This window comes from Salvelinus sp. IW2-2015, linkage group LG20, assembly GCF_002910315.2.
Source record: "Salvelinus sp. IW2-2015 linkage group LG20, ASM291031v2, whole genome shotgun sequence".
In the NCBI taxonomy this organism is placed as follows: Eukaryota; Metazoa; Chordata; class Actinopteri; order Salmoniformes; family Salmonidae; genus Salvelinus; species Salvelinus sp. IW2-2015.
Genome location: NC_036860.1, coordinates 26,467,168 through 26,486,150, shown reverse-complemented (window position 1 = coordinate 26,486,150; position 18,983 = coordinate 26,467,168). Strand labels below are relative to the sequence as shown.

Here is an 18,983-nt window from a genome sequence, read left to right as displayed (position 1 = left end):
GCCAGTTCAGAAAGGAAACCCGAGTGCCCCGCCTCAGCTGACGCATCAGCTGAGATGGTACCAATTAGAGGCAAGTATCATTCACACCTACGTTATWGGGTGGTTATTTAAGCTTTACGGGACTGCTCGCTCACTCTGCTGCCACTATATGTCAGCAGTGTATGTGCAAAGTTCAAGACTGATCCAATGAACCATTGTATTTCTGTTCAAAATGTTGTATCAAGACTGCCCAAATGTGCCTAATTGGTTTATTAATACATTTTSAAGTTCATAACTGCGCACTCTCATCAAACAATAGCATGGTATTCTTTCACTGACATATTGTAACTACTGTAAATTGGACAGTGCAGTTAGATTAACAAGAATTTAAGCTTTATGCCAATATCAGATATGTATATGTCCTGGGAAATTTTCTTGTTACTTACAACCTCATGCAAACCGCATTAGCCTACGTTAGCMCAAACATCCTACGGGGGACCCACCGATCCTGTAGAGGTGAGATATACTGAACAAAAATAGAAACGATATATGCAACAAAAAAAATGGATTTTACTGAGTTACAGTTTATATAAGGAAGTCAGTCAATTCAAATAAATTCATTAGGCCCTGATCTATGGATTACACATGGCCGGGAATAGAGATATGCATCTGTTGGTCACAGATACCTTAAAAAAAATTGGTAGGGTCGTGGATCAGAAAACCAGTCAGTATCTGGTGTGACTACCACTTGCCTCAAGCAGCGCGACACATCTCCTTTGCATAGAGTTGATCAGGCTGTTGACTGTGGCCTGCGGAATGTTGTCCCACTCCTCTTTAATTGCTGTGCGAAGTTGATGGATATTGGTGGGAACTGGAACACGCTGTCGTACACGTCAATCCAGAGCATCRKAAACATGCTCAGTGGGTGACATGTCTGGTGAATATGCAAGCCATGGAAGAACTGCGACATTTCAAGCATCCAAGAATTGTGTACAGATCCTTGCGACATGGGGCCGTGCAWTATCATGCTGACACATGAGATGATGGCGGCAGATGAATGTCATGATAATGGGTCTCAGGATCTCGTCACGGTATCTCTGTGCATTCAAATTGCCATGGACGAAATGCAATTATGTTAGTTGCCTGTAGCTTATGCCTGCCCATACCGTAACCCAACCGTCACCATCCACTCTCCCAAACGACGCCATACACATGTTCTGCGGTTGTGAGGCCGGTTGGATGTACTGCCAAATTCTCTAAAACGCATACCATAACCCAACCGTCACCATGGGACACTTCACAACGTTGACATCAGCAGACCGCTCGCCCACACATAGCCATACACATGGTCTGCGGTTGTGAGGCAGGTTGGACGTACCGTCAAATTCTCTAAAACGCAGTTGGAACCGGCTTAAGGTAGAGAAATTAACATTAGATTCTCTGGCAACTGATCTGGTGGACATTCCTGCAGTAAGCAAGCCAATTGCAAGTGCCCTCAAAACTTAAGACATCTGTGGCATTGTGTTGTGTGACAAAACTGCACATTTTAGAGTGGCCTTTTACTGTCCCCAGCACAAGGTGAACCTGTGTAATGATCATGCTGTTCAATCAGCTTGATATGCTACAACTGTCAGATGGATGGATTATCTTGGCAAATGAGAAATGCTCACTAACAGGGATGTAAACAAATTTGAGCCAAAGTTGAGAGAAATAAGCAATCAGAGTATCTGCGTTCATTAATGCATATTTGTTGCACGAGTCACGCGATTAGCACACATTTTCGGTATCCAATCAGTCAATGTAGTTATATTGACTTTTTTTCCTGACTTGCAGCAGTAGATTTAGACTGTTTATTAGCATGTCTAATCATGTGTCATGCATTTTACATAGACGCTCCTCCCGGTCAGTCCATCTTGCGTTGTACTAGTATTATTCTAAGGACTGGTGTTATTCTTATCTTATGCTATTGTATCATATGCTGTAGCAATCACTTCATTCTAGTCATCGTGTATTAGTACTGGTATTAATTKATTTTCTGTGCATTTTGTTCTTTTCATGTCTTACATAATAGTTATATTATGCGTTTCGGCTGCCACTTCCCCCTCCCCCCCTTTTCCCCCCAATTTCGTGGTATCCAATTGTTAGTAGTTACTGTCTTGTCTCATCGCTACAACTCCCGTACGGGCTGGGGAGAGACAAAGGTCGAGAGCCATGCGTCCTCCGAAACACAACCCAAGCAAGCCGCACTGCTTCTTAACACAGCGCGCATCCAACCCGGAAGCCAGCCGCACCAATGTGTCGGAGGAAACACCNGCACAGCTAGCACTGCGATGCAGTGCCTTAGACCACTGCGCCACCCGGGAGGCCCTCGGCTGCCACTCTTACTGCTGTGATGAATGCTCGCACATTCAGGTGTAAGCTGATATTCTCTGCTTCCTTTTCTACACAGTATGCATATAGCATGGCTGCCAACATCACAACGTGGAAGCACGTGCTGGTTAMACTRCMTATACATCACCTAGGTGGATGTTMTTTTATTCATGCATGGCTGTATTGTCTGTATTATCTGCACATAGTGTTACGGCATGGTTTCTATTATTACAAAAGCACACAGGGAGGTTGTGGTTACATAGAGGGCAACACTAGATATCCCTTACACAGCATCTGCTGGAGCATTGCAGTATGATGGCGCATGATTTTTATGATAGTAGTAAACAAGTTTATGTGCATTATCATGCATGCTTGTACATAGTGCATATGGAGGCATCTTATACCCTGATGCAGCTCACTGAGCGTGACTCATATCTACCAACTTGTGCTGGTCCAAATGTGTGGGTGCTACATGCTAACACTGTTCAGCAGTCAAGCAGCGTGATATCTTGTGTTACTCGAATGGCGTTAGTCTGTCGTCGGCAAAACATTACTGGGACTTTTCATCACTAGTTATATTCACAGGACTACAGCCTCATTATCAAGTTGATCCTCCTGCCTAACCCTAACCTTTTTTCCTCAMATTTTAAGTGATCACTCTGGACCTTAGTGGGGAYGCTGACATGTACAGCAGTGCTATAGTTTCAGCGTTGATACTAGCATTACCTAGCATGTGTTGGGCTTGCTAAACACCCACAAGGKAATCAGTGTTGGCGATCAAGCATTCATTGCCTCTTATGGGAAAGTCTGTTAGAGCTCATTCWGACACTCTTATACGCAGGCTTACAGTGCATTTGTAAAGTATTCAGACCCCTTTACTTTTTTTCCACGATACAGCCTTATTCTAAAATMGATTAAATTGTTTTGTTCTCTCATCAATCTACACACAATAKCCCATAATGACAAAGCAAGAAGGTTTAGGCATTTTTGCTAATTTGACACAAATAGAAAATGAACTTTTACTTTACTCAGTACTTTGTTGAAGCACCTTTGGCAGCGATTACAGCCTCAAGTCTTCTTGTGAAGGACGCTGCAAGCTTGGCACACCTGTATTTGGGGAGTTTCTCCCATTCTTCTCTGCAGATCCTCTCAAGCTCTGTCAGGTTGTATGGGGAGCGTTGCTGTACAGCTATTTTCAGCTTTCTCCAGAGATATTCAATTGGGTTCAAGTCCGGGCTCTGGCTGGGCCACTCAAGGACATTCTGAGACTTGTCCCGAAGCCACTCCTGCTTTGTCTTGGCTGTGTGCTTAGGGTCGTTGTCGTGTTGGAAGGTGAACCTTTGCCCAAGTCTGAGGTCCTGAGCGCTCTGGAGCAGGTTTCCATCAAGGATCTCTCTGTACTTTGCTCTGTTCATCTTTTGTACGATCCTGACTAGTCTCCCAGTCCCTGCTGCTGAAAAACATCCCCACAACKTGATGCTGCCACCACCATGCTTCACCGTAGGGATAGTGCCAGGTTTCCTCCAGACGTGATGCTGGGCATTCAGGCCAAAGAGTTCAGTCCTTGTTTCATCAGACCAGATCATTTTGTTTATCATGGTCTGAATCCTTTAGGTGCCATTTGGCAAACTGCAAGCGGGCTGTCATGTGCCTTTTACTGATGAGTGGCTTCGGTCTGGCCACTCTACCATAAAGGCCTGATTGGTGAAGTGCTGCAGAGATTGTTGTCCTTCTGGAAGCGTCTCCCATCTCCACAAAGGAACTCTGTCAGATTGACCATCGGTCCTCGGTCACCTCCCTGACCAAGGCCTTTCTCCCCCATTGCACAGTTTGGCCGGTCGGCCAGCTCTAGGAAGAGTCTTGGTGGTTCCAAACTTCTTCCATTTAAGAAGATGGAGGCCAATGTATTCTAGGAGACCTTCAATGCTGCAGACATGTTTTGGTACCCTCCCCAGATCTGCGCCTAGACACAATTCTGTCTCGGAGCTCTACAGATGATTCCTTCGACCTCATGGCTTGGTTTTTGCTCTGACATGCACTGTCAACTGTGGGACCTTTGTATAGACAGGTGTGAACACTGTAATCAAGGATGATCAATGGAAACAGGATGCAAAGAGCTCAATTTGAGTCTCATACAAAGGGTCTGAATACTATACACTACCGTTCAGGTTTGGGGTCACTTAGAAATGTCCTTGTTTTTGAAAGAAAAGAAATTTTTGGTCCATTAAAATAAACATCAAATTGATCAGAAATACAGTGTAGACATTGATAATGTTGTAAATGACTATTGTAGCTGGAAACGGCAGATTTTGAATGGAATATCTACATAGGCGTATGGAGACCCATTATCAGSAACCATCAGTCCTGTGTTCKAATGGCACGTTGTGTTAGCTAATCCAAGTTTATCATTTTAAAAGGCAAATTGATCATTTGAAAACCCTTTTGCAATTAAGTTAGTACAACTGAAAACTGTTGTTCTGATTAAAGAAGCAATACAACTGGCCTTCTTTAGACCAGTTGAGTATCTGGAGCATCGGCAGTTGTGGGTTCGATTACATGCTCAAAATGACAAGAAACAAACAACTTTCTTCTGAAACTCATCAGTCTATTCTTGTTCTGAGAAATGCAGAAATGATGCTGACGTTCTAGGCAGAGTTGAAAAGAAAAAGCCATATCTCAGACTGGCCAATAAAAAGAGAAGATGGGCAAAAGAACACAGACACTGGACAGAGGAAGATTGGAAAAAAGTGTTATGGACAGACGGATCTAAGTTTGAGGTGTTCTGATAACAAATAAGAACAWTCGTAAGTTGCAGAAAAAAAGAAAAGATGCCGGAGGAGTGCTTGACGCCATCTGTCAAGCATGGTGGAGGCAATYTGATGGTCTGGGGGTGCTTTGTTGGTGGTAAAGTGGGAGATTTGTACAGGGTAAAAGGGATCTTGAAGAAAGAAGGKTATCACTCCATTTTGCAACGCCATGCCATACCCTGTGGACAGCGSTTAATTGGAGCCAATTTCCTCCTAAAACAGGACAATGACCCAAAGCACAGTTCCAAACTATGCAAGAAGTATTTAGGGAAGAAGCAGTCAGCTGGTATTCTGTCTATAATGGAGTGGCCAGCACYGTCACCGGATCTCAACCCTATTGAGCAGTTGTTGGAGCAGCTTGACCGTATGGTACGTAAGAAGTGCATATCAAGCCAATCCAACTTGTGAGAGGTGCTTCAGCAAGCATGGGGTGAAATCTCTTCAGATTACCTCAACAAATTGACGACTAGAATGCCAAAGGTCTGCAAGACTATAATCGCTGCAAATGGAGGATTCTTTGACGAAAACAAAGTTTGAAGGACACAATAATTATTTTAATTAAAAATCTTTATAACCTTGTCAACGTCGACTATATTTCCTATTCATTTTGCAACTCATTTAAAATATATTTAAATGGAAAACAAGGACATTTCTAAGTGACCCCAAACTTTTGAACGGTAGTGTATGTAAATACGTTTTTTTTTTAAATCTTCACATTTGCTAAAATTTCTAAAAACCTGTTCTTGCTTTGTCATTAAAGGCTATTGTGTGTAGATTGATGAAGAAAACAAATATTTAATACATTTTAGAATAAGGCTGTAATATAACAAAATGTGGAAAAAGTCAAGGGGTCTGAAAACTTTCCAAACGTACTGTAAATCTGAATGACCTGATAAATATCTATGGAAATTGACTAGAGAGGAGGCTCTCTGTATCATGCTTGTGAAATTCCAAAGCAAAAGTTCAGGGCTGAGTGTGTTTTCCAGGAGGAATTGGCTCAGTGAAGGCCTTGGTGTTGGCTGTGTGGGCGAGAGGTGGCAATTACTGCTAGTCTCACTGCCTTACATACAGGGAGAAAGAGAGAAAAAAGAGGGAGATAGGAAGATAGGAAGATAGAGATAGGGGCGAGGAATGATGTAGAATGGTGCATGAAAGCGACAAAGAAAGAGAGAGAGAACAAGAGAGAAAGAAAGAGAGAAKAAGTGGAGGAAGGCCTTGAGAAAGAGGTTGTAATAATTTGCTAAGCTCCCCTCTCTCCGCCAAGCTTTTAATATGTAAACAATCATCTGTTKAGGACCCACAAAACAGGACTCAACAGACTTCTCATGCTATAGCAAACACCTTCACTCCTCTGACTACTTCTCTCTGTTCGGTGTTTTCTATCCTTCTATTTTAGGGCTTCCGATTTCTATAAATATTAGGAATATCATATTTCAATATGAATCTACTGTAATTCGTTTTTTTTGTTTTTTTTTGCCAATTCTCCTTAAATTTTGTGTACTGTAGATCAATGTTTGTGAATCATGGGACCAATACATACATCTACTGTATTTTGTCCCAACAGTTGATGAGGTAATTATACTGAACAGAAACACAGTACCCGTCAAAAGTTTGGACACACCTACRCATTCAAGGGTTTTTCTTTATTTTTACTATTTTCTACATTGTAGAATAATATTGAAGACATTAAAACAATAAAATAACACATATGGAATAATGTAATAACCAAATTAAACAAATTCTTCAAAGTAGCCAATAAGTTGTGCTGTGGCAAGGTACGGGTGTTATACAGAATATAGCACTATTTGGTAATAGACCAAGTCCATGTTATGACAAGAACAGCTCAAATAAGCAAAGAGAAACGACAGTTCATCAATACTTTAGACATGAAGTATTTCAATAACGTTGAAAGTTTCTTTAAGTGCATTGGCAAAAACCATCAAGCACTATGATGAAACTGTCTCCCCTGAGGACCGCTACAGGAAAGGAAGACCCAGAGTTACCTCTGCTGCAGAGGATCAGTTCATTAGAGTTAACTGCACCTCAGATTGCAGCCCAAAAAAAATGCTTCACAGGTAGCAGACACATCTCAACATCAACTGTTCAAAGGAGATTCCATGAATCAGGCCTTCATGGTCGAATTGCTGCAAAGAAATCACTACTAAAAAGGACACCAATAAGAAGAAGAGACTTGCTTGGGCCAAGAAACACAAACAATGGACATTAGACCTGTGGAAATCTGTCCTTTGTTCTGATGAGTCCAAATTTGAGATTTTTGGTTCCAACCGACGTGTCTTTGTGAGACGCAGAGTAGGTGAACGGATGATCTCCGCATCTGTGGTTCCCACCATGAAGCATGGAGGAGGTGTGATGGTGTGGGGATGCTTTGCTGGTGACTTAGAATTCAAGGCACACTTATAACCAGCATGTCATATGCTATCCCATCTGGTTTGCGCTTAGTGGGACTATCATTTGTTTTTCAGCAGGACAATGACCCAACACACCTCCAGGCTGTGTAAGGGCTTTTTGACCAAGAAGGAGAGGGATGGAGTGCTGCATCAGATGACCTGGCCTCCACAATCACCCAACCTCAACCCAATTGAAATGGTTTGGGATGAGTTGGACTGCAGAGTGAAGGAAAAGCAGCCAACAAGTGCTCAGCATATGTGGGAACTCCTTCAAGACTGTTGGAAAAGCATTCCAGGTGAAGCTGGTTGAGAGAATGCCAAGAGTGTGCAAAGCTGTCATCAAGGCAAAGGGTGGCTACTTTGAAGAATCTCAAATATAAAATATATTTTGATTTGTTGAATCACTTTTTTGGTTACTAGATGATTCCATATGTGTTATTTGATCGTTTTGAGGTCATCATTATTATTCTACAATGTAGAACATTTAAAAAATATAGAAAAACCCTGGAATGAGTAGGTGTGTCCAACCTTTTGACTGGTACTGTATATACGCAACATGTAAAGTGTTGCTCCCATGTTTCATGAGCTGAAATAAGATCCCAGAATTTTCCATATAGACAAAAGGATTTTCTCTCCAATTTTGTGCATACATTTGTTTACATCCCTGTTAGTGAGAATTTCTCCTTTGCCAAGATAATTAATCCACCTGACAGATGTGGCATATCAAGAAGCTGATTAAACAGCATGATCATTACACAAGTGCACTTTGTGCTGGGGACAATAAAAGTCCACTCTAAAATGTGCAGTTTTGTCAAACAACAATGCCACAGATGTCAAAAATGTTGAGGGAGCGTGCAATTAGTATGTTGACTGCAGGAATGTCCACCAGAGCTGTTGCRAGAGGATTCATTTTAATTTCTCTTCCATAACCCGCCTCCAACATCGTTTTAGAGAATTTGGCAGTACGTCCAACCGGCCTCACAACCGCAGACCACGTGTAACCTCGCCAGCCCAGGATCTCTACATCCGGCTTCTTCAACTGCGGGACCATCTGAGACCAGCCACCCAGACAGCTGAGGAAACTGAGGACTATTTCTGTCTGTAATAAAGCCCTTTTGTGGGGAAAAACTGATTCTGATTGACTGGGCCTGGCTTCCCAATGGGTGGGCCTAGCTCCGAAATGAGTGAGCCTACAATATGCCCTCCCAGGCCCACCCATGGCTGCGACCCTGCCCAGTCATGAATTTATTTCAGTTCACTGATTTCCTTATATGAACTGTAACTCAGTAAAATCGTTGAAATTGTTGCATTTATATTTTTGTTCAGTATACTTGAATCAAGTGTGTGAGTGCTAGGCTAGAACAACAATTTTCACACTATGGCATCGCTGCCAATTAATTAAATTAAACTTGGGCTCAGCGTAAATTCCACTCTGATTCTATTTTCAACAATTCAATGTGCTGCTCACATCTGAAAACACTTCAAATCAGGTGGCTTGTGCCCTGCTTACTCCTGCAAAAAGCTATGCGTCCAGRAGGTAGAGTGGGGCTTCCACATGGTACTCACTTCAGAGACTRTTACACTGATCTCCGTCTGCACCTTCCTACTGGGCTCCGAGCTGCTCCGCTCCCTCATCTGAGGACACACACACACACATTAAGTATCATTGTGTTAATTATGTTAATAGAATAGGCTTCATTGGGACGACAGAAAAACGAACTATTTCCTGAAGTTACAGTGTTTCTTTGACCCGTGAGTGCCAAAATAATTGTCATAATACTATATCAGGGTATAAAACCCCATCTCCACAATACAGACATTCGGCCATTAAACCTTGAAGCTGAGCAGTACCTGACTATTTGTTTGACTTTTGGCCAAGGTGATTCTTTAATAAGTACACCATGTATTCTTGTGTACATGTCCAAGACAAAGAAAAAMAAATGCTTAAACCTGGCACACAAACACAGGTGCACGCATGTGCACACACACACAGCGCTTGCATAGTGGACACAGAGATAGTGGCTTGCGAAAGTATTCACCCCTCATGGCATTTTTCTTATTTTGTTGCCTTACACACTGAAATTAAAATGGATTTTTGGGGTTTGTATAATTTGATTTACATAGCATGCCTACCACGTTGAAGATGCTAAATATTTTTTYMMGTGAAACAAACAAGAAATAAGACKAWTTTTTTTTTAACTTGAGCGTGCATTACTATTCACCCCCCCAAAGTCAATACCTTGTAGAGCCACATTTTGCAGCAATTACAGCTGTAAGTCTCTTAGGGTATGTCTCTATAAGCTTGCCACATGGGATTTTTGCCCATTCTTCAAAGCAAAATTGCTCCAGCTCCTTCAAGTTGGATGGGTTCCGCTGGTGTACAGCAATCTTTAAGTCATACCACAGATTCTCAATTGGATTGAGGTCTGGGCTTTGACTAGGCCATTCCAAGACATTTAAATGTTTCCCCTTAAACCACTCGAGTGTTGCTTTAGCAGTATGCTTAAGGTTATTGTCCTGCTGGAAGGTGAACCTCCGTCCCAGTCTCAAATCTCTGGAAGACTGAAACAGGTTTCCCTCAAGAATTTCCCTGTATTGCGACATCCATCATCCCTTCAATTCTGACCAGTTTCCCAGTCCCTGCCTATGAAAAACATTCCCACAGCATGATGCTGCCACCACCATGCTTCACTGTGGGATAGTGTTCTCGGGGTGATGAGAGGTGTTGGTTTGCGCCAGACTAGCGTTTTCCTTGATGGCCAAAAAGCTACATTTTAGTCTCATCTGACCAGAGTACCGTCTTCCATATGTTTGGAGAGTCTCCCACATCCTTTTGGCGAACACCAAACATGTTTGCTTATTTTTTCTGACACTCTTCCGTAAAGCCATCTCTGTGGAGTGTACGGTTAAAGTGGTCCTATGGACAGATACTCCAATCTCCACTATGGAGCTTTGCGCTCTTTCAGGGTTTATTTTTGTTTTCTTTGTTGCCGCTTGATTAATGCCTCCTTGCCTGGTCCGTGAGTTTTGGTGGGCGGCCCTCTCTTGGCAGGTTTGTTGTGGTGCATATTCTTAACAATTATTTATAATAGATTTAATGGTGCTCCGTGGATGTTCAAAGTTTCAGATATTTTTTATTTACCCAACCCTGATCGGTACTTGTCCACAATTTTGTCCTTGACCTGTTTGGAGAGCTCCTTGGTCTTCACAGTGTCCGCTTGCTTGGTGGTGCACCTGCTAAGTGGTGTTGCAGACTCTGGGGCCTTTCAGAACAGGTGTAGATATACTGAGATCATGTGACACTTAGATTGCACACAGTGGACTTTAATTAAACTAGATTACTCATTTATTCATAGATTACTGCACCTGTACATAGCCATCTATAATTTAGCCCAAACAACTACCTCTTTACCTACTGTATTTATTTATTTATTTGCTCCTTTGCACCCCATTATTTCTGTCTCTACTTTGCGCTTTCTTCCACTGCAAACCAACCATTCCAGTGTTTTTAGTTTTTATTTTACTGCTGTGTTGTATTTACTTCGCCACCATGGCCTTTTTATATTTTTATTTATTTAGTAACATATATTGTTTGCCTCACTCCCTTATCTCACCTCACTTGCTCACATTGTATATAGACTTTTTTTTTTTCACTGTATCATTGACTATATGTTTTGTTTTACTCCATGTGTAACTATGTGTTTGTTGTATGTGTCGAACTGCTTTGCTTTATCTTGCCAGGTCGCATTGTAAATGAGAACGTGTTCTCAATTTGCCTACCTGGTTAAATAAAGGGTTATAAAAATAAATAAACAAATTGTGTGACTTTGAAGTAATTGATTGGACCAGATCTTATTTAGGGCTTCAACGGCAAAGGGGGTGAATAATTGCACCGCACAACGTTTTACGTTTTGAATGTTTTTGGAATTTTTTGAAATCAAGTAATTTTTTTCATTTCACTTCACCAATTTGGACTATTTTGTGTATGTCCATTACATGAAAKCAAATAAAAATTACAGGTTGTAATGCAACAAAATAGGAAAAATGCCAAGGGGGGTGAATACTTTTGCAAGGCACTGTAAGTCTATATCAACCCTAAATCCCCACTCCAATCAGTCTCTCTCTGTTCCCTCACCATCTATGCTCTCATTCTTGCATTTAAAATGTGTCCAAGGAAACTGTGCTCACTTCAAATGAATTCAAACAAAACATAAAAGAAGACTGCATCTTGTGTGGCAAAAAAACAAATACTGGGATCAAAAACACTGTACCGGATTGCATCAAAAACACACTACCACACATTTTGATAACCCTTCAATTTATTTAGCATGGCTTAATATACTTGCCATGTGTTTCGTAACACGGAACAAAATAACAACACGGACATCACATTATTGTTGGGAGATTTCTGACCCAAATGAGAAGACGGAGTGAAGACATGGGACATGATGTAGCCAGACTTTTCAGGCTCTTTCTTCACAAATGTAACTAGGGTGTTAGGTATAAGGTGTAGGGTGAAGTTTCCCCTAGATGCTGATCTGAGATCAATTTAGCAATTTTCCCATGGTTAAGGTTAGGATTGGGGGAGGGAAAGCTGATCCTAGATCTGGACCCGGGAGAAACTTCACCCCAGAGAGTCAGGTAAACCAACTCAACGCAGACCAGACAGTGTTGGCCAGTGGACAGAAAGCTTGCAGAGGCCACAACCTGCTTTGTGTCACTTTCTAAGTAGGGATCCTGTTGTAGAATTAAGCAATAAGGCCCGATGGGGTGTGGAATATGGCCAAAACACAACAGCTGCGGGCTGCTCTTAAGCACGATGCAACGAGGAGTGCCTGGATATAGCCCTTAGCTGTGGTATATTGGCCATATACCATAAAGCCCTGAGGTGCCTTATTCCTATAATAAACTAGTTACCAACGTAATACCTCCAGTATACAGTCTGATATACCACGGCTTTCAGCCAATCAGTGTTCAGGGCTCCAACTGCTCGGTTGATAACAGTGGTAAAGAACTTCTCCCATAGCCTACATGGTAGTAGGACCGGGGAACCCATCTCAGAGTTCAAAGTCGCRTGTGACTTCTACAATCCCTTCATTTAGCCCCATGCATCTACTAAACGTACACATCCAAACTCCTTTAACACCAAGGGCTTCTGAACAGTATATTAGTTTCAGATCTAAACATACAGTTGAAGTCGGAAGTTTACATACAATTAGGTTGGAGTCATTAAAACTCGTTTTTCAACCACTCCACAAATGTATTGTTAACAAACTATAGTTTTGGCAAGACGGTTAGGACATCTACTTTGTGCATGACACAAGTCATTTTTCCAACAATTGTTTACAYGTAGATTATTTCACTATATCACAATTCCAGTGGGTCAGAAGTTTACATACACCAAGTTGACTGTGCCTTGGAAAATTCCAGAAAATTATGTCATGGCTTTAGAAGCTTCTGATAGGCTAATTGACATCCTCTGAGTCAATTGGACGTGTACCTGTGGATGTATTTCAAGAACTACCTTCAAACTCAGTGCCTCTTTGCTTGACATCATGGAAAAGCAAAAGATATCAGCCAAGACCTCAGAAAAMAATTGTAGACCTCCACAAGTCTGGTTCATCCTTGAAAGCAATTTCCAAACGCCTGAAGGTGCCAGGCTCATTTGTACAAACAATAGTACGCAAGTAGAAACACCATGGGACCACGCAGCCGTCAAACCGCTCAGGAAGGAGACGTGTTCTGTCTCCTAGAGATGAACGTACTTTGGTGCGAAAAGTGCAAATCAATCCCAGAACAACAGCAAAGGACCTTGTGAAGATGCTGAGAAACAGGTACAAAAGTATCTATATCACAGTAAACGAGTCCTATATCGACATAACCTGAAAGGGCGCTCCGCAAGGAAGAAGCCACTGCTCCAAAACAACATAAAAAAGCCAGACTACGGTTTGCAACTGCACATGGGGAAAGTGGTGATCCTAACTGACCTAAGACATGGAATCTTTACTAGGATTAAATGTCAGAATTGTGAAAAACTGAGTTTAAATGTATTTGGCCAAGGTGTATGTAAACTTCCAACTTCAACCTGTACATACAGTACCAGTCAAAAGTGTGGACACACCCACTCATTCAAGGGTTTTTCTTAATTGTATATTTTCTACATTGTAGAATAATAGTGAAGACATAAAAACTATGAAATAACACATTGGAATCATGTAGTAACCAAACATTTTTGGGGTCATAGTCCGTTGAAAAACAAATGATAGTCCACTAAGCGCAAACCGGATAGTATGCATATCGCTGCAAAATGCTGTGTGTAGCCATGCTGGTTAAGTGTGCCTTGAAATCAAATAAATCACTGACAGTGTCACCAGCAAAGCACCCCCACACCATCACACTTCCTCCTCCATGCTTCACAATGGGAACCACACATGTGGAGATCATCCGTTCACCTACTCTGCATCTCACAAAGACACGGCGGTTGGAACCAAAAATCTCAAATTTGGACTCACCAGACCAAAGGACAGATTTCCACCGGTCTAATTTTGAGGGCTCCAGAGTGGCGCAGCAGGTCTAAGGCAGTGCATCTCCAGTGCTAGAAACGTCACTACAGACCCTGGTTCGATTCTCGGCTGTATCACAACCGGCTGAGATGGGAGTCCCCATAAGGCAGTGCACAATTGACCCAGCGTCGTCCGGGTTAAGGTTTGGCCGGGTTAGGCCATCATTGTAAATAAGAACCGACTTGCCTAGTTAAACAAAGGTTCAATTAAAAATACATTTAAAAAATGTCCATTGGTCGTGTTTCTTGGCCCAAGCAAGTCTCTTATTATTATTGGTGACCTGGGATTCTCTGCCTCTAACCCTATTATGGGGCTGAGTCACTGGCTTACTTGGTGCTCTTCCATTGCCGTCCCTAGGAGGGGTGCGTCACTTGAGTGGGTTGAGTCACTGACGTGATCTTCCTGTCCTGGTTGCGCGTCCCCCTCGGGTTGTGCCGTGGGGGAGATCTTCGTGGGCAATTCTCAGCCTTGTCTCAGGGTAGTAAGTTGGTGGTGAAGATATCCCTCTAGCGGTGTGGGGCTGTGCTTTGGCAAAGTGGGTGGGGTTATATCTGCCTGGTTGGCCCTGGCTGGGTATAGTGGGACGGGCCACAGTGTCTCCCGACCCCACCTGTCTCAGCCTCCAGCCTCTCTCTTCTTCTCCCTCTCTTTTCTCTGAGGACCTGAAACCTAGGACCATGCCTCAAGACTACCTGGCCTTGATGACTCCTGACTGTCCCCACTCCACCTGGTCGTGCTGCTGCCTGCAGCTATGGAACCCTGACCTGTTCAACGGACGTGCTACTTTTCCCAGACCTGCTGTTTTCGACTCACTCTCTCTACCGCACCTGCTGTCTCTAACTGAATGATTGCTATGAAAAGCAACTGACATTTACTCCTGAGCTGTTGACCTGTTGCACCTTCTACAACCACTGTGATTATTATTATTATTTGTTCCTGCTGGTCATCTATGACGTTTGAACTCGTGCCATGTACTGTTATAATCTCCACCCGGCACAGCCAGAAATGGACGGGCCACCCCTCAGACCTGGTTCCTTCTAGGTTTCTTCCTAGGTTCCTGCCCTTTAGGAGTTTTCCTACCACTGTGCTTCTTACATCTGCATTGCTCGCTGTTTGGGGTTTTAGCTGGGTTTCTGTTTAGCACTTTGTGACATCGGCTGATGTAAAAGGGCTTCATGAATACATTTGATTGATTGAATAAATTCGTAGTAGTGGTTTCTTTGCAGCAATCTGACCATGAAGGCCTGATTCACTCTGAACAGTTAATTTGAGATGTGTCTGTTACTTGAACTCTGTGAAGCATTTTTGGGCTGCAATCTGAGGTGCAGTTAACTCTAATGAACTGATCCTCTATATTCCAAATAGGGCTATCTTCTGTCACACACAAACTTGATTGGCTCAAACGCATTAAGAAAAGAAGAAATTCCACAAATTAACAAGCCACCTGTGAATTGAAATTGCATTCCAGGTGACTATCTCTATGCTTGTATGGATGTCAACCCCGGATTTGACAAATATCCACTTTGTTAGATCAGATTTGTTTGAATGTGCGCCAATCCGCGCGTCTTTCTTCTAAGTTAAGAACACTGTTGTACAGGAATGACTATCGCTTCCTAATTTGTCAATTCTTAAGATCCATCACAGGCAAGATCCCGCATGGCTTAAACTTGCCTTTACAGTGTTGAAGTAACAGTGGCACAATTATTCCAAAGATTGCCTTTCTCAAATGAGTGTTCATTCAGGACTGCAGGGTGTGACTCCAGTTACTCAAGAGTATTCAGGTAAAAATATAAAATTATCTACAAATGATCTACCTCCAGCTCCATTTCGAGGACTTAATAAAAAAGTCTGACTCATTGTTGGAAACTCTTGCTTTCATCAAAATGGCAAGCATTTATAACCCTCACCCTTTCAGCACTCTCCATTCATTGATTTAATTATAATGTCACAGGCCTGGCCCCCATACAAAATGACTCTGCTGACAAAAAACAGGCTTCATGCTATTCTTTCTGAAGCTATTCCAAACAAGGAAATAACAGGAGAGGGAACAGAGGCGGTGTCGGCAACAGAGTGCTGGACTGTGTAGCACTAGCTAATTGGCCTTTGAGAGAGAAAGCGCCATATGTTGCAAGAGAGAGTAGGCATTCTCATTTTGACACCAAACCCACCACTGGTGTGAGTGGCCAAGAGCTCTATTTTGAACGTTTGCTACGTTGCGGAACAGTTTGTACTGAACGACACGTTTCCCCAAAACGTTGTTGTACATTCTGACAGACTTTTGGAGGTACGTTTGCATCCATTTGGTGGGTGCGGCGAGCAGTGGCTTCAAGCAATGAATGACGTATTTAAAAAGGCAGTAGCCATGCTGCAGCGTTCCCCAACCCACAACCCCTCCCAGTTTTTTCAAATGGTCGTTCAGTACAGCACCATTTCCGTTTAATTCTAATCAATCAAATTTTATTAGTCACATGCGCCGAATACAACAGTGTAGACCTTACAGTGAAATGATTACTTACAAAGCCCCAAACCAACAATGCAGTTCAAACAAAATATGGATAAGATAAGAAATAAAAGTAACAAGTAATTAAGAGCAGCAGTAAAATAACAATAGCCGACTGTATTACAGGGGGGTACCGGTACAGAGTCAATGTGTTGTGGCACCGGTTAGTTGAGGTAACATGTACATGGGGTTATAAAGTGACTATTGTCGTAGCTGAATCAAATTAGTTAGGTAACATAGATAAATAAGATGTTTTATTTACTTCTTAATATGCTTATGTGAGATACTTGTCATTAGAATGTCTCTTTTTGACTTTACTGTCGGCAGTTGCATTGTTCCTTGTTCTCTAGGAAATATTCACTTGGGGCCAGAGAGGGGAGAGGTCAGGCTTGTCTTTTACATGTCTGGGAATATGCAGATATCAGAATGGAACATTGTCTTCATATTGAACAGGTTTGAACATTGTCTTCATATGTGAATGTATCTGTTAAACCCATGTGAAGGGCTCACAATGTCTGTACTCCAGTCACTCCCTCCTTTTCCCATTGGGGGGAGGACTATGCAAGTGTCGGAACCATTGTATTACCCCTCTGATGTTGAACTTATCTTGACCTAGTATATGACCTAGAGGCTCACTCCCCTCAGTGAGCTTGTACAGGAGGGGATGTATTTGAGATGGGAGTATCTAAAGTTGACAATTGATATACGCCATTGGATGAGGTAATGTTTGGTACTATGAAGTACCAAAGAACGAGATTAGAACCTCGTTTTAGAGATATAACTGAACGATAATTTATAGCTAAAGCTATCTGGCTATGGGATACTCCTCTCTCTCAAGTAAAAGGCCCTTTGTGAAGTTCTGAGATCTGTGTTTGTCATGTAAGTTGAGAGGGGTGTATCTTGGCTATAAAATATCTTTTATTCTCTTATAGGAACTCTCAGAATTCATTTATAGACACTGAATTGATCTGAGAGGTCAAAGGTGAAGCTCATTTAGTAAAGATGAAGTTTAAATATATAACTCTGACTTGTGTGTTTTTGTAAACTCTCCTCATTTAGTAATACAGGAAATGACCACAACACTATGCATAGATGATAACAACAAGGAGCAGCAGCGATTGAAAAGAGGGGGGCAATGCAATTACTCTGGAATGCCATTTGATTACATGATTCAGGAGTCTTTTGGCTTGGGGGTAGAAGCTGTTTTAGAAGCCTCTTGGACCTAGACTTAGCGCTCCGGTACCGCTTGCCACTGCGGTAGCAGAGTGAACAAGTTTTATGACTTGGGTGGCTGGAGTCTTGATCATTTTTAAGGCCTTCCTCTGACACCGCCTGGTATAGAGTCCTGATGGCAGGAAGCTTAGCACCAAGTGATGTACTGGGCCATTCGCACTACCCTTTGTACTGCCTTGCTGTCAGAGGCCGAGCAACAAGTAAGGAAGTCAGAATGCTCAAGGTCAGGATGCTCTCGATGGTGCAGCTGTGTGCAGCTGTAGACCTTGAGGACGTGAGGACCCATGCCAAATCTTTTCAGTCTCCTGAGGGAAAAGGTTTAGTCGTGCCCTCTTCATGACTCTCTTGGTGTGCTTGGACCATGTTAGTTTGGTTGGGGATGTGGACCCAAGGAACTTGGAGCTCTCAACCTGCTCCACTGCAGCCCCGTCGATGAGAATGTGCTGGTCCTCTTTCCCTGTAGTCCACAATTATCTCCTTTGTCTTGTTCACATTGAGGAAGAGGTTGTTGTTCTGGCTCCACCGGCCAGGTCTCTGACCTCCTCCCTATAGGCTGTCTCGTCATTGTCGGTGATCAGGCCCTACCACTGTTGTCATCAGAAAACGTAATGATGGTGTTGGAGTCGTGTCTGGCGTGCAGTAATGAGTGAACAAAGAGTACAGGAGGGGACTGAGCACGCACCCCGGAGGGCTCCTGTGTTGAGGATCAATGTGGCAGATGTGTTGTTACCTACCCTTACCACCTGGGGCGTCCTGTCAGGAAGTCCATGATCCAGTTGCAGAGGTCCTGTTTAGTCCAGGGTCCTTAGCTTATTGATGAGCTTTGAGGCACTATGGTGTTGCCGCTGAGCTGTAGTCAATGAATATCATTCTCCATACAGTGGGGAAACAGTATTTGATACACTGCCGATTTTGCAGGTTTTCCTACTTACAAAGCATGCAGAGGTCTGTTACTTTCTATTCATAGGTACACTTCAACTGTGAGAGACGGAATCTAAAACAAAATCCAGAAAAATCACATTGTATGATATTTAAGTAATTAAATTGCATTTTATTGCATGACATAAGTATTTGATTACCTACCAACCAGTAAGAATTCGGTCTCACAGACCTGTAGTTTTTC

At 42.5% G+C, this 18,983-nt stretch overlaps 1 protein-coding gene across 1 annotated transcript in view; it reads right to left on the bottom strand.

Annotated features, from left to right (window-relative positions):
• Positions 1 to 9,070: 9,070 nt before the first annotated feature.
• LOC111979957 (disks large 1 tumor suppressor protein-like) overlaps positions 9,071 to 18,983 on the bottom strand; it is a 102,420-nt gene continuing 92,507 nt past the window's right edge. The window contains exon 4 of the mRNA XM_024010652.2: positions 9,071 to 9,199. Coding sequence (XP_023866420.1) covers positions 9,071 to 9,199 — 129 coding nt within the window. The remainder of the gene's footprint in view (positions 9,200 to 18,983) is intronic.